At 43.7% G+C, this 24,428-nt stretch overlaps 1 protein-coding gene across 3 annotated transcripts in view; it reads right to left on the bottom strand.

Moving 5' to 3' along the window:
• LOC148008705 (molybdenum cofactor sulfurase-like) overlaps positions 1-24,428 on the bottom strand; it is a 101,259-nt gene that overhangs the window by 18,627 nt on the left and 58,204 nt on the right. For 2 of the 3 annotated variants that reach the window (XM_087674046.1, XM_087674047.1), the window contains one exon: positions 22,870-23,135. In XM_087674046.1, the coding sequence (XP_087530172.1) occupies positions 22,870-23,135 (266 nt within the window). Of the gene's footprint in view, positions 1-22,869; positions 23,136-24,428 lie in introns of those variants that run through there. The other variant, XM_087674048.1, reaches the window with a different exon arrangement.

Raw genomic sequence — 24,428 nt, 5'->3', positions numbered from 1 at the left:
AGGCGACTAGGCGGAGTCTTGCTGGAGCAGTTAGATAGGTTCTATGTGGGAGAGTGGGGATGCTCTCGTGAAGGCCAGGTAGGGCAGTTGGCGGGCACCACTTTGTCCAATCACTGCTCGGTGCTCCTGACACTTGATCCCCTAGCTTCTGCCCTAGACACATGATCCTATCGGAACCCTAACTCAATCTATAGCATGGAGAAGGTGAAGAGACAGATTGAGTAGATTTGGACTAGGGAGTGGGTGAAGAGGGACCGAATCGCAAAGGAGGTTGCAGAGGTCCTAGCTGAGTCGAGCCGAGTCGAGCTGGGAGGAGAAGAGAGTGACTCCAGCAAGACCTAGCAACCACGCAGAGATTACTACAGGAGGTACCAAGGAATCCCATCCTCCACGCACAGGAGGTGCACACGTGAGCAGCCATCACACTCTTCAGCTGTCACACTCTCACGCTCACTCCAACTCGACCTCCCTCTCTCTCTCTCTCTGTTGTGACCCCTCTTGGTCTATGATCCCAAGCCCTCCCTCTGACTGATGCTAGATGATGAACTCTTTTTAATGCCAAGCACATATCTGACATCTTTCAACACAAGCTATTGACCATAGCAAGTGTATTGTGCCAATCCTATCAATGCTACAAGCATGGTTATTTCCAAGATACACCTTTCCATAACTGCCTGCATTGAACATAGCAAAACACTCCAAGCAAGGAGTTACATGGAAAGAGGCACCAGAGTCTACAATCCAAGTCTGAGTGACACCATCATCAACTGACAAGAGTGCATCAATCACATTAGCCTTGGTAATCTGCATATCTTGCATGTGACATATAAGGGCATCATAATCAACTGCACATAATACATCAGTCTCTGTATCTAAAAGCTCTTCTATGACTACGCTAGAGGGCACATTGGCCTTCTCTTTGCCTTTGGTTGTCACCAATGCATCTGTCTTTTCTTCCTTCTTCTTTTTATCTCCTACATTCTTCTTTCTCTCTTGTTCCTTCTTGTAATACCTGCAATCAGGTTTCTTGTGGCCCTTCCGACCACAGTGATAGCAAGTAATGTCACTCTTATCCTTTCCTTTGCTCCTACTCCTGTTTCTGTGTCCTGCATTTGCATTTTTCTTTTCAGCCCTACCTCTTACATTATAAGCTGAGTTGTTGCCTTCTCCACTAGAAATACGTCTAATTTCTTAATTCAAGATAGAACCCCTCACCCCATCATATAAGAGATTGGGGTTACTGCTGAGTGAAACCACCAAGGTCTCCCAAGAGTCATGCAGTGTCATGATCAAAAAGATCGCCCTCAACTTATCATCAAAGTCCAAATTTGCATCTTTGAGCTGATTTAGAATCCCTGTAAATGCACTCAAGTGCTCAGCTGCTCTGCAGGCTTTGACTCATCCAGTCGCATATTCACTAACTTGCACATTAAATGCACCTGATTAACAGGTGTGGTGATCTCATAAGTAGTTTTCAGCTTCTCCCATATTGCATAACCTGTATCTAAACCCTTAATGTCTGCCAGAATGTCCCATCGCCCGCAGACATCGCCTGTTTGTCCAGTCGCCGCGCACCGCCCGCAGAGGTCACCTGGCTGTCGCCTAATTCCCCGTTGCGCACCGCCCGCAGAGGTCGCCTGACTGTCACCTACATACCCTGCCCACTGCCTCGGCGTCACTGGTCTACAATGTGGTCTCTCCACACACCTACCTGGTCACCTCAAGCAGTATTCTGCTCGTCTTCTACACGACCACTCTGTTGTTGGTCTTCTTCACGGGAAGCGTGCACAAAAGTCAGCTCTGATACCGGTTGTTGGACCAAGAGGGGGCACAGCACAAAGAGAGAGAGAGAGAGAGAGAGAGAGAGAGAGGTCAAGCTGGAGTGAGCGTGAGAGTGTGACAACTAAAGAGAGTGTGAGCAAAGTGAAAGTACGAGTCGATTAGAGTGTACCAACAATGTGTTGATACACAAAGAATAAAATGTATTTATACTTAGGCAGTAAGGGGTGCGTGCACATGTACAATGTGTGTGTAATATACACGGAGGTTACCGGGCCTTTAAATCCCAACACTATTGCAAGAGGGTCTCCAAGAGTGTAGACCGAGGCTTGGCGGTGATTGGAAGCCGTCCCTAAGATGGATCTTTACAATGGCCTAGATCACCCCCCCCCAAGATCCCCCTTCCTACGCAACCTGCTTCGTGTATGGCAGGGCCTCCGCAAGGCCCTAATTCAGAGCTCCCCAAGCTGCTAGGAGGAGATAGACTGCCAGTCGGTGAGCTAGAAACCCCAAGTTAGAGGTCAGGAGGCGGTAGAGATTGGCGAGCGCCCCTACATCCAGCGGGCCGGCCCGACTTGCATTATCAGGACTTGGCCGGAGGTGTATAGGATGGTCAACGAGGAGGTGTTGCAACGGGCATCAGGTTGCCAGAGAGGAGTTGAGTTGAGGAGAAGGAAGATTAGCGCAACACCGGTAAAGCTCGAGGAGGTATGGACCGCTAAGTTTTCACCGATAGGTATCCGCCTAGAGGTGGCAAGTAGAGTGGGCGACGCCCCACATGGGACCTTCACCGTACAAGAGGGAGGGACGTCTGGCCCTTGATAGAGGGCAACAAGATGAGGGGATAGCTATCCTTTCGTGGAGGAGGATTCGGGTGGTTGGCCTTCAAGGGAAGACATGGTACCTAGACCCTTATGTCTTCTGAGAGGAGCTCAGGGAGTGGTGCCTCTAAATTTAGGAGGGCATGCCACTTGATGAGCTAGAGTGGGATCCGGGAGAGTGGCTATGGCTAACTACTGCAGTCCCCAAGAAGCCACCGATGTTCCTGCAGTACACAGCCAAGATTATGAGACATGTACTGATACAGGAGAACATGGATTGGGCACCATCGCATAGCAGGTACTGGGCGGAGCACAGCACCACGGAGGCTTTTCGACGGACCTTCTGGCAATGCCTATAGGATAGCTGGAGGCCGAGGAGCGTATCGTATTTCTTATGGCTGGTGGCACATGGAGGCCTGGCTGTGGAAAGTTGGTTAGCCCACATGTAGAAGGAGGGAGGTTGTAAACGCTGCATACATCAGCCTCTGGAAACTCCAAAGCACTGCCTTTGGTCATGTGAAACGGGGCAGCTCATGTGGAGAGGAGCATGCCACATCCTCCACCATATAGCACCCAGCCTTGGATGTATCTCATGGAGAGCTTTCTGCTAGTAGGCAATCGGCCAGGGCCGTCACCTTCTGTATGAGGCTGGGATGCAAGACACGATATTCATTATTGAGGCAGAGTCGTACGCAGTGGTCGGCTTGGAGGCTCTACCCATCCGCCAACTACTAGAGCCCATAGCAAACCACTCTAAGGTATGGGAGATCATGGGGAGTTTTACTGGATGGCATATCTGGAAGGCGGGGTGTTAGGAGGGTTTTGGTGGGGAGAGACTTTCAATACAAGCAATTGTAGTAGAGCTCTGAACCTCCATCATCCACTCCCTCCGCGGCCGATGGGACCAGGTGCAAGGCGAGTCTTCAGCTCGTCAAGAGCTCCATTTTCCATTTCATGCGCACTTGGGGCGGCCAGGACCTGTTTTTCGTGATGCAAGCAAGCTGCCCTAGATAGCGATATACCCCCTCCATAGCTTCTTGCCCCCATCCCCCCTAGACCCCCCTGAGAGGCTTGTATAATTGATATATCTGTGCCTCTGCATCAGCTCCACCTAGTCTGTTGAGCATGAGTACTTCCTTGTATTCAGGTTTTTTCTGAAGTAATATAATTAGCCACACTTTATTAGCACACAAAAAAAGTGTCTCTCCCCCATAAGCCAAACCCTAATTTGGGAGGACCAATCCAGTCTATAATTGGAGCCTTTCTTTGTGGTCCGCACCTTGTTTGCAAAGGATATCTCAGTTTGAGCTACTGTGCAACACAAACTGCCTACTATCCAATCCTCTATTAGCTAGTGACTTGTTTTTGGCTCACATTTACTACTAAATTTTTTGTTGCTACTACCCTTTAGTCCCCAACAACTATCACTAGCTTGCCACATGGCTTTTTTGCCTATGTTTTGTTATACCTATTGTCAACTACACTACAACATGGCCTCTCAACCTGTGCTCTACTAACTACACACATCATCTGACTGCCAATCATAACTTCAGCCTGCGTTTGCTGATTCTCACTACCACTTGCCCTGTCCCATCCAACCTCTTAGAGTTGTGTTTGCTGCTCCTAGACATCTCCAAAGGCTATCTACTACGTTTCGGGATCCATCAAAGTATGACACACTCTCCAACTTATACTCTATGCCCTAATCCTAGAGAGAGAGGTTCAAGGATCAATATTTCACCTTTGCATAGTGCGTTTGCTACATTAAGCATCGTATATATTTAGCATTCATCCATTCATTATCTTCTTCAATATTCATTGTCTTTGAGTTTCCCTAACCCTAACTATATTCTTTATCAATCTATGGTTTGTTGTACGATTGCGTTTGTTATCCATAGACAAACATTTCTTTATAGTCGGTAGCACTCCTTTGACTTATTATATACTCTTATTTGCTACACATTGTCTCTTGGGTCAATTATGGTAGCTTGGAAGACTTGAGGACCTTGTAGAGCGTAGTCATAGGAAGTAACCAATTCATATCCCCACCACATGGAAGCTCCATTTCCTAAGAGCTTTTATTGTCACTGTCGTTTCATCACTTTCTAAAACTTTTGGCCCAATCTCTTCCGAACATTTATTTCATCTTGTGCTCCTTGGCTGATTTTATAACTGTCAAGTAAGTTTAACGTGCTTCTCAGATATCTTCTCTGTTATAATAAGAGACACACCTAGCAAGCAAGGGCCATGCTAGCATTGTTCATACGTCTAGATACTATAGTTTGCAAGGTGAATAGTGGGGCTTGATTTCATTGGGACCCTCTGTAATGATCCTAACAAAGAGGAGGCCCAATCAAGTATTCAAGTAACAACTCAAACCCACATAAACATTTAAAGAAATACCCTAACACAGAAACATAGACAAAAACCGTACGACAAAGCACTGACTAATAAAAGAGCACAATTAGGGTTAGGGTAACTCAAAGACAATGAACACAATGAATGAATGAAGTGATATGACTACTCAATATACAATGCTCATGCAGCACACACACTATGTACTGAATGAATACTGTACCTCGAAATCTTGTATCTCAAGGATCAAGGCGGACAAGAGAAATGAGCTAGAGAGTATGTTGTACTTTGAATGGATCCCGAATCGCAACAAGGGAACCCCCGGATGTCGAACACTAGCAAACGCAGTAGTGAGAAGCTGGATTTGATGCAGACAACTGTGAGGAGAGAGAAAGGCTAAACACGCAGGCAGCAGAAGAGAGAGAATAAAAAAGTAGGCAAGACAGCAGCAGAGAGAGAGAGAGACTAAAAACGCAGACTGCAGATTGTGATGACATGGCAGGCTGTAAAACAACAGGTCTGCACAAGAAAAACAATCGCTTGGCTGAAATCAACTCCAAACTGCGTGAAGAGGGCTAGAAATCAAGCACCAATTGATGGAGACAACAATGGACAGCTTCAGCTGAGATGTCCTCCGCGAACGGGGTGTGGGCAGCAAGTTGAAACACCTGAAATCTGCAAAAACCAGATTAAGGGCTGAATGGAAGGCAACATACGTATTTATGGTAAGTTTGGGCTCTCCCAAGTGGGTTTGTGCTTATGGGATACAAAAACTCTCTAGGATTGCTTTTCTTTTAAATAAACAAGGTTTCTTCATTAATTAAGTATGTTTTGGGGCTGTTTAAGTAAATCTAATGCATTTTTAGCTCAACACCCCCTCTAACGCCTAACAACAATGCCACGAGAATAGAGGCCAACCAAGCCCTTTCTTGGTTTATATTTTACCCCAAAGCGTCCCACCCCAAAGCAACCAAAGCATCAGACAAAGGGTGTGCGTCGGCTACCTAATGGCCTACTAAGACTACAAAGGCGATGATTGTCTTACCAAGGAAGCCCAAGTGATCACCCCAGAGAGCACAGGGCATCGGACAAAGGGTGCATATCGGCTGCCCTGGCCTACCATGTTAGAAAATCAAGCTTCCATTACTCTTCAGTCAGTCTATCTTTATGTGTATGACCGACATTAGCTGGATACAGCTGTACATGTGTGCGACATTCAATAAGTCGGTGTAGTCAATGACTTAACCACAGTTAGTCTTGGTTAGTTATACCTATGTGTATAAGTCTCTTTCACTTTCTATGATGGAAGAATACTGGAAGGAGAACAACAATGAGCTGAGGCTCATCTTCTGCTCCACTTTGCCTTTCTCCCTCTCTTCCAACATGGTATCAAAGCTTGAACACCTGAAGCTTGAAGGCTTGGCAGTGGCCATTTGACATCAAGACATCAGATCTGAAAAAAACGTCATCAAAGAAGATTGTGCTTGCAGCCCGTTTTTTTACACAAGCTATATCTTGCTACAGAAAAGGTTTTTGGAGAGAAGGCCCGCCATTCATAACCATTTCGACATGGTCTATAACTTTGCAGAAGAAATTTTTTTCAAATTCCTCATAGATTTTGAGATATTCAACACAGACCTGTGTAGACTAGCTATTTACTGTAGTAAATAGCAGGTGATTCTAGGGCACTAGTGGCTTTCATCCTAACAATGTATATGCCCTTATCATAATGCATTTGAGCATGATATTGGAGTGTTAAATGCTCAATTTTGGAGCTTATTTGCAGGTGGAAACACTGAACTGGTTGTTGTCCTAAATTTGGAAACAATATACCTACAGGGTTGAAGTATCTGTGATGCTTATTTGCTACTGACAAATGCTTGGATCATACCACTTGAGTGGTCAATACTTTTTGGGGTATTGTGAGTGCTAAAAGTCCAAAGTTTTGACTGATTTGTTGCTGGTTATACCAGGGTATTGACTAGTTATTGTCTACAGGAAAAATAACTATCATCTTCACTTGACATACATGCAATATATTCTGACCGGTTGGACAAGTATCAACTCCTGCATAGAGTGGCAACTGAATGAGATGTTTTGGGGCTGTTTTGAGATCTGAATACTCTTGTTTTAACAGAGAAAATACTGCTGGTTATAGCAGTGGGCTGACTGTATTTGGTACTGCTACTTGCATACAGTACAAACATTGATACTTGTATGGACATAGTTTGTTGTTGGGATGTTTTGCCACTACCATAGAATGTTTTGAATTGATTTGAGCTTGGTTTATACTCAGTTGACTGTGTTTTCTCATTGTTGGAATATAGTTTATAACAAATTGGTTGTCAGAAAAATTGTCCTGAATTGCAGAAAACTATCCTGAATAGCAGAAAACTGGTCCTAAACTGTAGGAAAATGAGTCAAATACTTACAGGTTATATACATCACTGAATACCTAAGCTACAATTACGGCAAATACTCAAGGCACTGACAAAATCACTCAAATTGTGGGAGAAAAGCTAGACAACAAAAATTTTACCTTATGGAAGTTCCGTATGAAGAATTTTTTGGTTGGCAGAGGTTATTGGGACTTATGTACAGGTGATGAGGCTGAACTTGAAATACATGAAAGGAATCCAACAAATGATCAAAAAAAGGCTCATTAGCTATGTACTAAGAGAGCATGCAAGGTGTTACATTGGTTTTTCTTATGTATATCAGATGCTATAGTTATACACATTATTGGATGCAGTTTCCCAAAGGATGCATGGGACATACTCGTGAAGAATTATGAAAATGTAACACATGCAAGAAAGATTCAGCTAAAGCAACAATTCAATAACATGTCTAAAAATGAAAGAAGCATTCAGGCCTACACCACGGAGATCAAGAACATAGCGGATCAGCTTGCCACCATTGGATCTTCAGTGTCTAAGGATGATATGATTGCAGTGACATTGAATGGACTTGGCAAAGAGTATAAAGTATTTGATATGTCTATTTCTATAAGAGCTGCATCCCCTAATTCGGATGAGCTGATTGATTTGTTGCTACATAAGGAAGTTAAGCTTGGGCTAAATATAGATTCTAGTACGTCTCAAGCAGAGACACTGTTCTTTACTCTAGCCAACGTGGCAGAGGCGGCAGAGGCTGTGGCTCTTTTCGAGGTCGAGAAGACACTCGAAACACTTATGAACAGCATCAGCAGAATGCCTGGCATGGCACAAATACACAAGGCCAGCGTGGATTTGGTGGCTTTAGAGGCAAGGGGAGATCGCCCCATTGTAGACATGGTGGATCGGGTTCATAGCAATCAAATGATTATTCCAACATGGACAAGGACTGTCATTATTGCGGTAGATATGGACATATAGCCAAAGATTCTCATAAGAAGCAGGCTAACATGAAAGCCAAGGGCAGACAGCATGGAAATTATGCTTCATCTAGTGGAGTTCTTGATAATCAAGGTGACAGGTTGTTTGCCATGCAGCATATTTCTAAGAATACATCTAGGAAGAACAAATATGAAAGATGGTACATTGATTCAGGGGCTTCGAATTATATGACACTCCATGGAGAATGGTTTGATAAGATGGTTGCAGGTTCACATGGACATGTTTGTACTGGGGATGACACCCAGCATACTATTCAGCATAAAGAAGTTGTACCTTTGTTGATGCCTGATGGCAAGAAAAAGAGCTTGCATGATGTACTACATGTACTTACAATAACCAAGAATCTTTTGTCAGTTGGACAGATGGCTGAATAGAATCTGCAAGTGAGATTTAATAGAGATGGATGCTTTGTTGAAGAATATGGTAATGGCTACAAATTGATTGCTAGAGGCCGAAGAGATGGCAAAATGTTTACTCTTGATGCATCAATTCCAAAATTGAAAGCAGTCATGTTTGCACATGATTATGGTGCTATACGAGATGTTGAGATATGGCATAAGTGGATTGGCCATGTGAACGTACAAAAGCTGAAATCTATGGTATCCTTCATTGATGATTTCAGCAAGTATACTTTGCTTTACATATTGAAACATAAGGATGATGTGTTTGATGCATTCAAGGACTTCAAGAAGCATGCTGAAAATGAATTGAGCTGTAAAACTTCATGTCTTAGATCAGATAGAGGTGGAGAATGTCTCTAATTACTTTGACAGGTACCTTGTTAAACATGGGATCAAAAGAAAGTTAACTTGCAGCTATACACCACAGCAAACTGGTGTAGCAGAAAGGAAAAATAGGGTACTAATGGAATCAGCAAGAGCTATGCTGAATGAGAAGAGTTTGCCAAATGGTTATTGGACTGAAGCAGTTGTGACTACTGTCTATGTGTTGAATAGAACCCCTACAGCAAGGATTCATGATGTAACTCCATATGAAAAGTTGTATGGTCATAAGCCGGTCATAAGCCTCACATTTCACACTTGAATTTTTTTGGCAGCATTGCATATGTGCATGTTCCTAATGAAAAGAGGAAGAAATTGAATCCTAAATCTATCAATAGTGTGAACCTTGGTTATGCACAAGACCGGAAAGCTTACAAGTATTATGTACCGTCTACACATGAGACATTGATTAGCAGAGATGTTTTTGATGAGCTAGCATCGTGGTATGATAATCCTATTGCAGTGGCTACTGATGGATCAGCCGGCACTAGTAATGCTGAAAATACACCTACAGTGAGTACATCTATGAGTGGTCCTACAGGTGATGGGTCACCTGCAGTAAGTCCTTGGTCAGAACACTTGCGGAGTCGTACTCCTACTTCCATTGACACGGATATGTCAGTGAGAGGGAGATTGGATAAGAGAAAAAAAAATATGCTTGAGAATGTGACAGTTCCACTTACAGCAAGTTATGAGTCGTCCAGCAGTGATAGCTTGGATAGTGAGTTGGGCATTCCGTCTATTATAACGCCTCGAGCAAGGCAGAGTCATTATGTACCATCTCATGAGAGGCAAGCCCAGAGTGAGCCACAGTCACGGAAATCTGAGAGAGTCAGAAAACCAATTGACAAGTTTAAATACACTGGTTATTCAACCCACCATTATGCATATATGGCTAGTGTGACAGGTTACAAAGAACCTACAAAGTTTGATGATGCAGTTACATATGATAACTGGTGTGCTGCCATGGATGAGGAGTATGCAGCCCTGGCTGAAAATGAGACATGGGAATTGGTTAAGTTGCCTCAAGGCAAAGTCCCCATTGGCTGCAAATGGATGTACAAGGTTAAGTGCAAGTCAGATGGTTCGTTGGAACGCTATAAGGCCAGACTGGTTGCAAAAGGGTATGCGCAGCAGTATGGCCTTGACTATGAGGAGACTTTCAGTCCGATGGCTAAAATGGCAACAGTCAGAACTATCATTGCTTTGGCAGCATGCAAAGGCTAGAAATTATGACAAATGGACGTCAAGAATGCTTTCTTGAACGGTGATTTGGTTGAGAAAGTATATATGGAGCAGCCTCAAGGTTATGTTCACCCAAACTTTCCTACACATGTATGTAAGCTGAAAAAGGCTTTATATATACTGAAACAGGCAACTAAAGCATGGAATGCTCGGATCAGCAGTTATTTACAGCAACATGGATTTAGATTGGGTGATGTAGATCACAATCTGTTCACGAATAAGACAAATCATGGATATATGTTTCTAGTTGTTTATGTAGATAATCTTATCATCGCTGGAGATAATGAAGAGGGCATTGTTAAAATTAAATCATGTTTACAGGCTGGATTCAAAGTCAAAGACCTTAGTGAACTAAAGTATTTTCTTGGGATTGAGATAGTCTCTATGTCTCAAGGTATATGGTTGCTACAGAAGCAGTATGCTCATGACATGTTACAGAAGTATGGTATGGCTGAATGCAAGCTTATGGAAACACCTTTGGATCAGAATATCAAGCTACAGATTGATGTTGGGAATGATATAGAGAATGTGACCATGTATCGACAGATGGTGGGCAGCTTGATATACTTGACTATTATCCGTTCTGACTTATGTTATGCAATGGGGCTGATTAGTCAGTTCATGCAAAAGCCTCGCAAACCACATTTAGATGCAATTAGGAGGATCATGAGATATGTAAAGGATACTACAGATTATGGGTTGTTTTATGCATATGGAAAATCTCTTGATTTGATAGGGTTTACTAATGCTAATTGGGCTGGTTGTGCCTATGATAGGAGATCAACCAGTGGTTATGCATTTGGATTGGACAACAATATGATCAATTGGCAGAGTAAAAAACAGCCTATTGTTGCATTGTCTAGTACAGAAGCTGAGTACAGAGGAGTTGCCTTAGCAGCTTGCGAAGCAATTTGGTTAATGAAACTGCTGAAAAACTTGGAAATACAACTGGAAAGCAGAGTGAGATTGCATTTGTTAGCAGTCATGTTTGTCATGCCTTGTCATCTTCTGCCTGTGAGCCTCAGTCTGAGTCAGACGAGGACATTAGGAGCTTTGGCATGCCTGTCATGTGTTATGATGGGGGAGGCTAGTCACTCTTGACTGGTTGTCTTAGGATGTGTATTTCTTTTTGGCCTCTTTTAGTGGGCAGCCACTGGCTGCCCGGCCACTTTTTTGGTCACTCATGTGGGGCGCCTATTTTAGGGCATTTTTAGGGTTTACACCCATTTTAGGGTTAGGGTTAGGGTTTGTCCTTTTGCCTATTTATAGGCAGCCCCCCTCCCCACTTGATCACTTGTCTTCTTGCAAATTCCGACACTCTTCCCCCGTGGTGGTGCTGCCATCATCAGCAACCTGATCTGGTGCCCTCATTGACGCTATGGGCTGCGTGCAAGGACTGATTAGTCTCCTTCCGCCTTCCCATTTGTATTCAGCATTCATTTCAGTCAGTGCAGATTTCTCTTCCTTATTTTCTGCTTTCTCTCTCTCTCCCCCTCCGTGTTCGTATGCCCTCTTCCGCAGCGCACTCTCACATTGTATCAGAGCCGAAGGAGAGTACACGGAGCTGAGTTCTACGCGGGAGAACACCCACAACCTTGCGTTTGCTGGTCAAGAGATCTCCAACAGCAGAGGCGTCACCTTCTGCACCATCTTCTTCATCAAGGCGGCCTGTGACACCAGCAGCTTGTTTTGGTGTCACATCTTTGCATTTGCTGCTGGTGTCATCCCCAAAATCTGTGTTTTCAGTCTCGGCGGCCCTCCTCTAGCTGGGCGACACTCCACCAAGCTGCGTTTTCAGCTTCTGTGGCTGCGTTCAACCTCTAGCGGCACTCCTCCAAGCTGGCAACCTCATTTCTCCTTGCGTTTTGAGGCAAGAGATTGTTTTTCTGTGGTGATTGCATTGTTAGCACTTGCGTTTGACATCATCCTTGCGTTTTGTGAAAGGCGGCCAGCTCAGGAGCTTCTGGTGTTTGTGTTTCGGCACCGGCAACCTTCCCTTGTTGTGTTTTGGTGTTTGCAAATATTGAAGATGTCTTATCATTAGTTTACGGGCTTTGATGACTCAGATGACGAGCTTTTGTCTCGACACTCATCTAAACGGAGGCGTGATTTCTATCACGAGGACCGTTGTCCGGAATCTATTCCTTTTTCTCGCCCAACTCCTATTCATGTATCTCGGCGAGCCCCTTCCAGTGGGCCGAAGATGCAGCCTTTGGTATCCCCTGTATAGGTACCCGTACTTCCTCAGCTGCCCAAAGAGGACCGGTTGGATGGCTCCAACTTTTCTCTATGGTCCTGCAAGGTGGAGTGTATCTTGGACTCCTTCGATCTTTGGGAGCTTGTTTCTGTTCCTATTCCCCAGCCTAAGGTAGATCCCGTAGATGGGACATCTATGGATCGTACAGCCTTATGGGATCGGCTTAATTCTAGAGCCAGATCTTTCCTCTTTCTGAGTTTGCAGGATTCTGTCCTTTTTCATGTTCACAGGTTGAAGACTGCAGCAGACGTGTGAAGAAAGCTCTCGTCTCTCGATCAACAGAAGACGTTTGCTCACCGGATATCTCTCGAAAAGAAGTTGTGGATGCTCGCTATTGATGATAATCCTTCCATGAAGGACCACATCAACAAATTACAGGATATGAGGGATGAGCTTGCATCCCTCGGTCGGACGATATCTTCTGAAGACATGGCTATGATTCTTTTGACTCAGCTGCCATCACCTCGGTTTGATGTCTTCTACACCAACCTTCTTACTTCGAGGACCCGTGCCCAGCTTCTATGGAAGGAGCTATCCCCGCTTGTCTTGGAGCATGACGAGCAACTCAGAGAGGTCAGTGCTAGTGGATCCGACTCTACTAGAGCCTTTGTTACAGGTTCGGGAGGACAGAAGAAGCAGAAATCACAAGCTCAGAAGAATGACCGTTTTTCACGCTTTAACTCAGATTCAGAGAGACCGAAGTGCCCACACTGTGGGAAAGGGACACATCCCAAGGAGAAATGCTGGAAGAAGTACCCTCACCTTCGTCCGGGAGCGAAGGGTGGATCTACATCGGATCCGTCTTCTACCTCTACACCAACTGTTACCCATGATTCAGTGTTCCTTCATATCCATGCTTTGGAGGAGGATCCTTCTTCCGTGCCTGGAGTGTCTTCTGCACAGCCTTTGTTAGTGGACAGTGGAGCTTCGAGTCATATGACTCCCCGAGGTAATTTGTTACAGGATCTCCGTCCATCAGAGGGTTCAGTCACTCTTGGTGACATTTTATCGGTGCCTATTAGTGGTACTGGCACATTGCCTTTGTTTACCGACATTAACTGGATATCAAGCTCTCGTTACTCTTCAGTCAGTCTATCTTTATGTGTGTGGCCGACATTAACTGGATACAACTATACATATGTGTGACATTGAATAAGTCGGTGTAGTCAGTGACTTAACCAGAGTTAGTCTTGGTTAGTCATACCTGTGTGTGTAAGTCTCTTTCAGTTTATATGATGGAAGAATAATGGAAGAAGAACAAGAATGAGCTGAGGCTCGTCTTCTGCTCCACTCTGTCTCTCTCCCTCTCTCCCAACATACCAAGCCCTACAAAGGTGGATGAAATCAGCTATGCACTTTCTTTTTTTTAAGGGCTTTTTAGGTTTGATAGATTAAGCATTAAGCGAGGGTTTCACATCAGTTTCGTCCTATTGAGTATCCGTGCCCCAAACGGGAGAGTGATAAGGGATGGTCAGACCCAAGTCCTTCACAAGACAAGCATACTATCCCTACTATTACTGGGTGTCGATGACGAAGAAAATGGCTAAGATGTGTATATAGCAAATATATCAAGCAAGCAAGCAAGCTGGGAAAGACTGCCTTGGAGACTGCCATGTGCAATGCCACGAATATGGTGGATCCTAGAGTCGACCACTCCAAACGACCAAAAAGGGATAAATCCGCACAGATACATGTTTACATGAACAAAATGCCAATGCATGGAGTAATGCAAAGGGAGATGCAAGATATCATGCTCATGCAATATGTTGTGCAACGGTGCCACTAGGACAGTGCCCTCACAGGCGAATTGTTCCCTTGTTCAAGTGCCCTTTTATAATCATGTCACCCTAACAGTGCAGATGAAGTTACAAATGTCCATAATACAATACAAAAGAATAAATGAATGTAATGTCTAAAAAAACTGTAACCATCATCATTGTCACTATCAAGAGTAGAAGTTGCCCCCTCTCAAACTAGAAGGGAAAGCAAAAGGGAAGCATCCTCTCCCCGTCAAGCTGAAGAAATAGGGGAGAGTATACCCAAGCTGATCCTGGGTAGCAAGTACTGAAGAACCAACCGGTTGACTGCTTTGGTCAAGATATTTGTAAAAATAATCTGATGATGGCACAAGCTCTAGGCGAATAGTGCCTAGATCAACCTGCTCCCCGGAAAAGTGGAAGTGGACTCCCACATGCCGTGTCCATCGTGTGATAATCGAATTACTCCCAAGGGCAATGGCACTTTGGTTGTCACAATAGACAACTATGGCAGAGTCACATGAAAAGTAAAGCGCCGCCAGTAAACTCCTCAGATAGATGGCCTCGATGGTGCCATCGAAGAGAGCCCGGTACTCAGCCTCAACCGTGGAAGCTGCCACCGTCCCCTGCTTACGGCGGCTGGACCAAGAAATGGGAGCCGTGCCTAAGGTAAAGAGGTAGCCGCCATGGGAACGTCGAGTATCAGGATCTCCTGCACAATTAGAATCAGTGTACCCCTATAAACATAAACCAGAACCATATGTTAGGCCATAAGAATAAGTACACCGTAAATAACACAACACACGAAGGCATGTAATCCAATGTGACATCCTAGGTGCTGTGAAACACTTACTGAGTATACTGACTGAGTAAACTAAATCTGGCCTAGTGTGAATTAACCAAAGAAGTTTTCATACAACAGAACGATAGGTATGTTTATCGAAGGGCTGTCCTAGGATATCCTTCGACAAGTGGACAGTAAGATCTAGAGGCGTGGCCACTGGCCATGTCTAATCTGGAGTGTACTGTTTCACGAGCTGAAGTACGTACTTTTGCTATGACACAAAAATACAGCCCCCAGAACGAACTATCTCCATCCCTAAGAAATAGAACAAAAAACCAAGGTCTGTCATCTCAAATGTAGCTTTAAGCTAAGCCTTGATTTCTGCTATGGCAGTAGAATCTGAGCTTGTCATGAGTAAGTCATCAACGTATAGCAGGATATAGCTAACCCCCTCTACAGTAGATCGAACATATAAGTTGGGGTTACAAGGGATAGAATGGTATCGATGAGTCTGCAAGAACTCATCCATCCTATGAAACTAAGACCGCGGCGCTTGCTTCAACCCATAAAAAGCTTTATGCAAGCGGAATACCTTATCCCTAGGATTCCCTAAAGAAAAGCTCGGTAGCTGCTCCACATAGACTTCCTCCTCCAAGAAACCGTTCAAGAGGTCTTGGCATCCATCTGATGTATCAGCCAACCGTGGTGAGCAGCTAGCGTGAGTAGCAACCGAAAGAAAGTCAACTGCGCAGTAGGAGTGAAGGTCTCTTCATAATCAATGCCATGCTTCTGCCGAAACCCTTACACAACAAGGAAAGCCTTGTACTTATCTAAAGTCCCATCAGCTTTTACCTTGGTCCTAAAAATCCACTTTGTCCCAATGATTTTCTTATGGCTTGGACGATCCACCAATATCCAAGTCTCATTTCGTTCAATACTCTCTAGCTCCTTCTCGATGGCCTCTCGCCATTGAGGATGCTGAAGAGCCTCTTACCATGTATCACGGTCAAAATGCGCTATATAATCAACTGTAAACAGCGATGCAAATTATCCCTGAGGAGCAAGCCGAGCAGATCATCTAGGACCCTCTGGAGTGAAATCCGGTGCTAGGATCCCCAAATCCCGCATAGTCTACTGGTACCAGCGAGGTATGGGTCTCGTGGAGGGAACCTAGGAGTGAAAGAATTTGTAGAAATGTCAAGAGTGAGAAGTAGACCAGGCTCAATAGGCACGATCTCTAATGATGTGGAAGAATGAATCAGAGTAAAATCCGGTGCAAAGGACTGCACCATATCTCTCTTGTCAAAGACGATATCCTACCTAACAATCACCTTGTTTGTCCGAGGACCAAACAAACAATACACTTTCGCTTCAAAGGAATATCCCACAAAAATAAGAAGATTAGCTCGGGGAGTGAGCTTTCCTATCTTGTCATCAGGCGTATGTGTACGCATGACACCTGAAGACTCTGAAGTGGGAAATAACAAGCAGAGAGACAAAAAATGCCTCATACACGGTCTTCTGAGAAAGAGCTGCAATCGGCACCGTTTCAAAATGTACACCAAAGTGTTAACAGCCTAGATCAAAGGCGCTTAGGTAGCTCTGCTGCGAATAGCATAGAGCATGCCATTTCCATGACTCTCCAGTTCCTATGCTCTACGACTCCATTCTGAGAAGGAGAGTTGATAGAGGTGAGCTGGCAGGAGATGCCATGCTTTTGTAGAAACTCGAAAAACTAGTGGGAGATAAACTCACCACCGCTATCACTCCTCATCCAACCGACACGACGACCAGTATGGTTATGAACCAGCAGTATCCAAGCAGAAAAATATGTGAAAGCATCTGACTTATGCTTGAGAAAATGCTCCCACATGTACCTGAATGATCATCCACTATCAAAAAAAAGTACAGCACATTGTTCAAGGCAGCGATGGATGTCGGCCCACAAAGATCAACATGAATCAATCTAAGAGGCGCCTCAGCACATGTGAGGTTTGTTGAGGGAATGGTGTATGGTGTTACTGAGCTAACATGCTTTACAGACATCTAGAGCTAGCTTGAAGTGTGGAAGGCCCTTAACTAGCTCACGACGTGACAACTCATAAAGAGACTCATAACCAAGATGCCCTAAGCGAAAATGCCAAAGGCGCTCATTGTTCATAGGCTCCGAAGATGTGGCTAAGGCCTGGAAGAGATGAAACACCGAGCCCTCCGCTATTGGCTCGATCACAAATGTGTCATGTGGTATAGGCCATTAGGTTGTGCCTCACCGCGAGCAATCACTAAATCAGTCTGAGAGCCAGCGACCTCGACTGTGGTCGCTATAAAGAAGACTGCTCGCCCCAACCAGTAAAGCTGCTGAACAGATAACAAATTCACCCCAAGCTGAGGAACATGATATACATTGTCCAGCGAAGCGAGATCTTGACCCTTGTCAATGGCAAAACTGACGTAACCTTGAGCCTGAATCTTGACCAAGGAGTTATTTCCTATGCGGACCCGTCCAACTGCAGGGGCTCCGAAATGAAAATTGTCTACTAAAGGAGTCATATAATGTGTAGCTCCACTATCCACAATCCAAACAGGAGCTAAAATGCTCGGCGGTGACGAGTGGACCACCATGGTAACCTCATCAAGAGGCGACTCACAGCAGTGGATGAGACTCACATCGGATGTCTCTATAGAGACCATGTGGACCTCTACAAACCAATCAAACAAGCCCTCTGAAGTTTGACCTTTAAACTGCCCCTTGCCATCACCCTACCTCCCTTGCTGGGGGTTGCCCGACTGAGGGGTAGGGGTCTATGACTTAGATTTTGGTGTTGTGCCTCTTGCCTTTTATCGACACTCGTCGTCCAAATGGCCAGTCTTTTGACAATGTTGATAATACCTATTCTTTTAAGGTACATTCTACCGCCTCAGTTTGAGAGATTGGGATGTTCCTTGTGATTCCCCGAATTGATTTTGCTTTTAATTTTGATTTTGAGTCAAGGTTTGGTTTTGTTTTCCCTTCCCTTGTTGCTCTTTCTGAGAATGAGCAACAAGAGCCCTCTCTGAAGAGAAATGCATATCAAACTGATCAAACCATCCTGCGTAACGCAACAGCTAACACTCAAATTCATAGAATGTAGACATGGTAGGCTTTGAATCTATACCTTCCACAAAATTGAAATATTTCCTTGGAAGTTTATTTAGGAACAATGTGACTTGATCTTCAAAAGACTTGGGAGTCCCCGTAGTGGAGAATTCAACGAGAAGACACCGATACTCAACCAACTTGACTTTCAAGTAATCCCGATCACGGATTTTGAAAAGCTGGAGCTCATGGTCAAGATTGATACGGCGGATCCTATCCCTAGCCGCATAGCGGACAGTTAAGTTTGCTAATCGCTCAGACACTAAGTCAAAATGTTGAAGCTAAGAATAAAACTCAGGCAATAAGCCCTGCATCAACTCGACAATAGCGGAGGCATTCCTAGACTTCCATAAGCGGACAACCTTGTATGGGACAAGTGCGGAATCGGGTTGGGGTTCCAACCCCTGCACAAGATTCCATAGGTTCTGGGAGTCAAGGACATGTCTGATCAAGTTCGACCAAGTGGAAAATTTTGACCCGTTAAAACGAGTCTTGTCATTAAATGCATGCTTGACAGAAGATCAGTCAAAACCATGAGGTGTCGGGTACGTGGGGTAAGATGGATGTGGAGGATAAGATGGCGGAGATGAATATGTCTGATAGGTAGAAGAAGGGAGTGGAGGTGGGTATGCAAAAGTAGGTTGTGAGTATCCAATGAGTGTCGATTGAGGCAAAGACACTGGAACATGAATGTTCCCATAGGGTGCCGGTTTAAGTGGAGGCATTGAAACACGAAAGCCCTGTCCAAAGTGAGGCTAGGACACAACAGTATGACCAAAAGGTCCACTAGGTAAACCCATAGAGGCAAACTGCGGAGTCAACTAATCCACACTCGGGAGAGACTAGGAGGGATACCTAGGCTGCAATGATTGCAAAAATGTGTGAAGTAGATGGAACACCACCCAGCTGAGAGAAGGATGAGGTCCTAAAGAATGTGCCTATGTTTCCATAACCCCCCAGTGTGATGTGCGGTGCGACATGAGGTGTCTAAAATGCAAATGGAAATGATGTGAATGGAAGTAAAGAAGCAATGAAAGAATGTGGTGGAATAGGTGGGTTTTGAAAATGTGTTGTGTGAGATGCAGATGCATTTTGTTCATTTTTATCATTTAACGATTGGAAATGAAAATGTGAAGATGATGATGCACCATGCAATGAAGAAAAAGAAACACCAAATTCATTCTGATTTTGTGAAGTAGACGGAAAAGAATGAAGATTAGAAGAAAAGGTACCTGGCTTTTTCTTATAATCTCCACGAGGTATGTTAACATACAAGAATTGGTCCTCAAGAGGACCTTTTCCGTAGTCAACAGACTGGACTCTTTCTTCCACATGATCTCTACCAGAATATTACAAAGCAGAAGAGGTAAAAGAAAAAGAAACAAAAGACGAATCTAAAGTACCTTCCACTAGAGTGGATAGAAGAGGATGAAAGAAAGGAACATACTCCGGGTCTTGTTCTCCAAGAGAAGGGCCCATCCCTATTGGAGGCCTCGACGGCCCTGCAAAATCATCAAATTTACGCATAACATCTGAAGAGAGAAATTCATACATACCTTCATTTAGAAGCTTTTCTTAAAGGGCAATCCTTCGATCGAGCTCCTCAATTTTCTTTCATCTATAAGCTATGATCAGTTTGTATTCTTCAAAGATCAACTTGCCTAGCTTTTCTTCCATATAATCAAAAGTGTCTTCCACCATGTCAAAACTTTGTGGAGCAAGCTGATCGGCCCACTCTCACACGGTTCTCGGCATAGTTGGTTTTGGAGACTGAATTGGTGTTATTGTATTCGAAGTCATTTGAACCTACTGTTGATCTTCCTTCTTGTGTAGAGCTTTGAGATCAAAGGCCTAGGTTTCTCAAAGAATACTAGGCTCTGATACCATGTAAAGAAATACCCTGACACAGAAACATAAATAGAAACTGTACGACAAAGCATAGACTGATAAAAAAACACAGTTAGGATAACTCAAAGACAATGAACATAATGAATGAATGAAGTGATATGACTATTGAATATACAATGCTCATGCAGCAAACACACTATGCAGTAAATGAATACTGTACCTCGAACTCCTGTATCTCGAGGATCAGGGCATGGGTAATGAGTTGGAGAGTGTGTTGTACTCTGAACGAATCCCGAATCGCAGCAAGGCAGCCTCCGGATGTCGAACACCAGCAAACGCAACAATGAAAAGTTGGATCTGATACAGACAGCAGTGAGGAGAGAAAAAGACTAGAGATGCAAGCAACAGGTGATAGAAAGACTAAAAACGCAAGCAAGACAGCTTCCAAGAGAAAGAAAGACTAAAAACGCATACTGCAAGAGAGAGAGAAAGGCTAAAAACGCAAGCAGGATAGCTTGCAGGAGAGAGAAAGACTAAAAACGCACGCAACAGGTGAGAGAAAGACTAAAAACGCAGACTACAAGACTATGATGACGTGATAGCCCATATGGCGACAAGTTTGCACAGGAACAGCAGTCGCTTGACTGGAATCAACTCCAAACTATGTAAAGAGGACTCAAAATCAGGCGCCAATTGATGGAGACATCAATGGACAACTTCGGCTAAGATATCCTCCACGAACGGGATGTGGGTAGCAAGCTGAAACACCTAAAATCTACAAAAATGAGATGAATAGCTGACTGGAGGGAAAAATACATATTTATAGAAAGTTTGGGCCCTCCCAAGTGGGTTTGTGCTTATGGGACACAGAAATTGTCTAGGGTCGCGTTTCTTTTAAATAAACAAGGTTTTTTCATTAATTAAGCATGTTTTGGGGCTGTTTAAGTAAAGCTAATGCATTTTTAGCTCAACAAAATACTCCTTGTAAACATAGGTGTTTAACCAAATGATGCACCTAGCAAGACTTGAACCAACACCCTCAACAATTATGAGCTCTAGTTTAAGCCTCTAAGCTACCTTTTTTTGGAACGTGCTTCTCAAAGATCTCCCTTCCACATTTTGTGTGGTGAAGCAATTTACATGTTTGATGTTATCCAATCATTCCCTAGCCATTTCTATCTCCTAGATTTGAGTCCTTGCCATGGCAGCATTGGATGTGATTATGTTGTAGAGGGTAGCAAAAGCATTTTTGGTGCTCGCTTTTTGGGTTTTGGCCTGAGCTTTGAACTAGTTGTGGTTTTGTGGTTGGATGTTGATTCTTTTGGTGTCTTTATGACACCCGTTTCTTGTACATGGGGTGAAGATAAGGTAATCTTTATAAGGACGAATATTAAGGGAGTAGATACCGTATCCTGCAGTCTCATATTGCATGAGAGTAAAATCCTTATTTGTTGTAGTCCATCCAATGATCCACATTTGCAATCTAGGGTAGGTCATTTCTATAAACTGAATTGGTTGATAGTAGTATATGCATATGTATACATCATGCATAAGGAAATGTGAATTGTGTCTTTGTTTCTATCTTTTCACTCCATTAAAATTAGGTGGTTTCATGTATTTGAAGAGACTCAAATACTTCGAAACACTGGGTCAACAAGGATAAAAGGGAAACACTTTCTTTTCTTTTTCTAGAGAAGAAACTTCTATCAACGACACATTAGAGCAATTTCCCTAAGTCAAAAACAAAGTACAAAGAAGTGCCTGTAAAGAGCAGCTGAATACATCATAAATATGAAGGTTGTGTGAACAATGAATCCAGTGGGAAGAAAACACATATCTTGAGCAATCAAACATCCACAAAGATAATTCTTTTACCCAATCCCTCTACAAGGATCGTATGCCCATCAACTTAAACAAGAGGAAAAATATAGGAGATTAACCATTTTGATATAAAGCACTCTTGATATTTGTAGGGATGTCGAGCACCTTGTGAATTGGGACGTCATAGTCTGGTCACATACAGAGGTCCAGCTTGGCTAAAAGAATATAGAATGGAGTATCTCCTATTGCCTTACAAGTTGAAAGATAGAAACTATTGAGATGCCTGCTTTTCATCGTGAACAGCAGGACATTTTGATAGAGGGGAGATGAGTGCCAGTATTAAAAATTGGTTTATCCTGTGAGCTAGATGCAGACATGCGTAGACCAACAGACCACTTCAGCCATGGACATACTGTCTCACATATGGACAGAGATTCAAGATAGATGCAGACGGGCCATAGATCAGTAGACCACTTGGAGGCTCAGGGATGCTGTCCCACATGTGAGCAGAGAATATACATACTCTGAGAGGTAGATGGTAGAGAAGACAAAAAGATTGCTTACAGAGGAGCAGAGATGCTTTCCTACCTATCTAAGATGCAGACAATGAAGGCATCATATGATTTGGCACTACAGCCCCCTTGATTGGCTTTCTTTTTCAGACCCTTTCTACAAGGCATCCCTCCTTAAGGGCATCCAGCCTGGGGGATGCTTCCTTGCCTACCCTACTCTTTCCATAATCTGGACATCTTGTTTGTATGTTGCATTATTTACTTTGATCATTCAGCTACCGTATACTTAATAGATTTTCTTTTCTAGGAAAGCAAAACACTGATTTAAAAGTATGCACTTGATTTCCTCATATGAGCACTCACAAGTCCAAGCTTACATGGATATTGGGTACTTTTGTATTTCAATTGACTGTATGAATATGCCCGCTTGTTGAGATCCTCAATACTTTCTTTGGAAACCAACAAAAATTGACCTTCATTAGCGAAACTCAATTCCCTCGAGACACTACAAATTTTTGAGTCACGAGAGTTTCTCAAGCTCATTTCTCTGCTTCTCGGCTCCCTTCTCACCAACGTACAGCATGTACCTAGAGCCTGCGTAAACCAGTCTTCGACATCCTTTCCATACTTCTTACCTGTGGATCTGTGACACAAAAATTCAGATCATTAACATGTAAAGAAAGGAAATCTACAGAAGTACAATGCATATGCAAGAAGTCCAGACATGAGAAAGAAAGAAAGAAAGAAAGAGTATATTACTATCTCTAAAAGGCCAATGTGGTGCCTATGAAACCAGAGCAATACACACAATGAAGGTGCATCTCTCACTTGGAATGAGAAAATATAAAAAACATTCCTATAAGACTGAAAAGTGAAACAGTGTCCTATAAAAAGAAACATGTAGATGATCTAAAAGCAAAAGTGGAAAAAGGAAACTCTCCATCAATGAGATTGTTGAGATTTAGGCAATCACACCTAGTATAGCCTCTTTGAGGAGCAGTCTGGGTAAAGGACATGCAAGTTATCCAGAATCCCATATGCACAAAGCAGGAAAATACCACCTACCCTCAAACTATGAAGCATTGTACTTGCCTCTCATTTTCAATGCAATATGATGGTACTTTTGTCCTTTCACTTAAGTGCATGATGAGCCATTGTCCAACCACACAAGACTATGTTTATGAGTCCAAGTCTCAATCTTGGAACCTAATTCACTTGTGTGGCATTCTACCTTCAACTCTATGTCTTCATGAGTTCACTCAATACCTTCAAGCTGCCATAGCCATGCTCAAATCCATGCATTTCAACAGAGATGTCTCTCCTCTAAGGAGATGTATCTTTGCATGGCTGAGGCATCTCGGCATCTGTCTCCAGTGGTGCTCAATGATAGCTCTAATTTTTCTATGGTGTGGATGTCTAGGCCTTCGTCCAGGTGGACGTGGACACATAGACCAGCTGAGTGCCACTGCTCTATCCAAAGGGACACTTATAGAAGACGAGGTCCAATGATGATGTACTCCTATAGGCTGTGGAAGTAGTAGTGGTATGTGCCATACTTGGTCATGTAGCACTGAAAAAGTTAGTGACCGCTCTCTGTCTATGTGAGTGGAGCTATGGGGGCCTCCTCCATAGAAGAGCTACTCTGCACCTCTAGAGCTCCAAGGGGAAGAAACCCCAACATCTATGATCCTCAAACTGCATGATTCATCTCAAAGGTCCAAAACCCTCTTGAAACAAACAATGGTATCTGCCTCGTATATCATAATATACCATGCATCAATAGATGTAGTGTTACTTTGTCTCTGGCTCTCTGTCACATAGTGGGCATATGCGTCCCTCTGTTTGTATGCCCTCCCATCTACCTATCTCAATCCTCAGGTGGTGGGATGAGGTGCGGATCTGACCAATAATTGTGCACAATCCACGAGGCAACTGT

This window comes from Lygodium microphyllum, unplaced genomic scaffold, assembly GCF_053477565.2.
Source record: "Lygodium microphyllum isolate KBCC unplaced genomic scaffold, Lygodium_microphyllum_v1.1.10 scaffold_76, whole genome shotgun sequence".
Lineage (NCBI taxonomy): Eukaryota > Viridiplantae > Streptophyta > Polypodiopsida > Schizaeales > Lygodiaceae > Lygodium > Lygodium microphyllum.
This window is presented reverse-complemented; position numbering and strand designations above follow the sequence as displayed.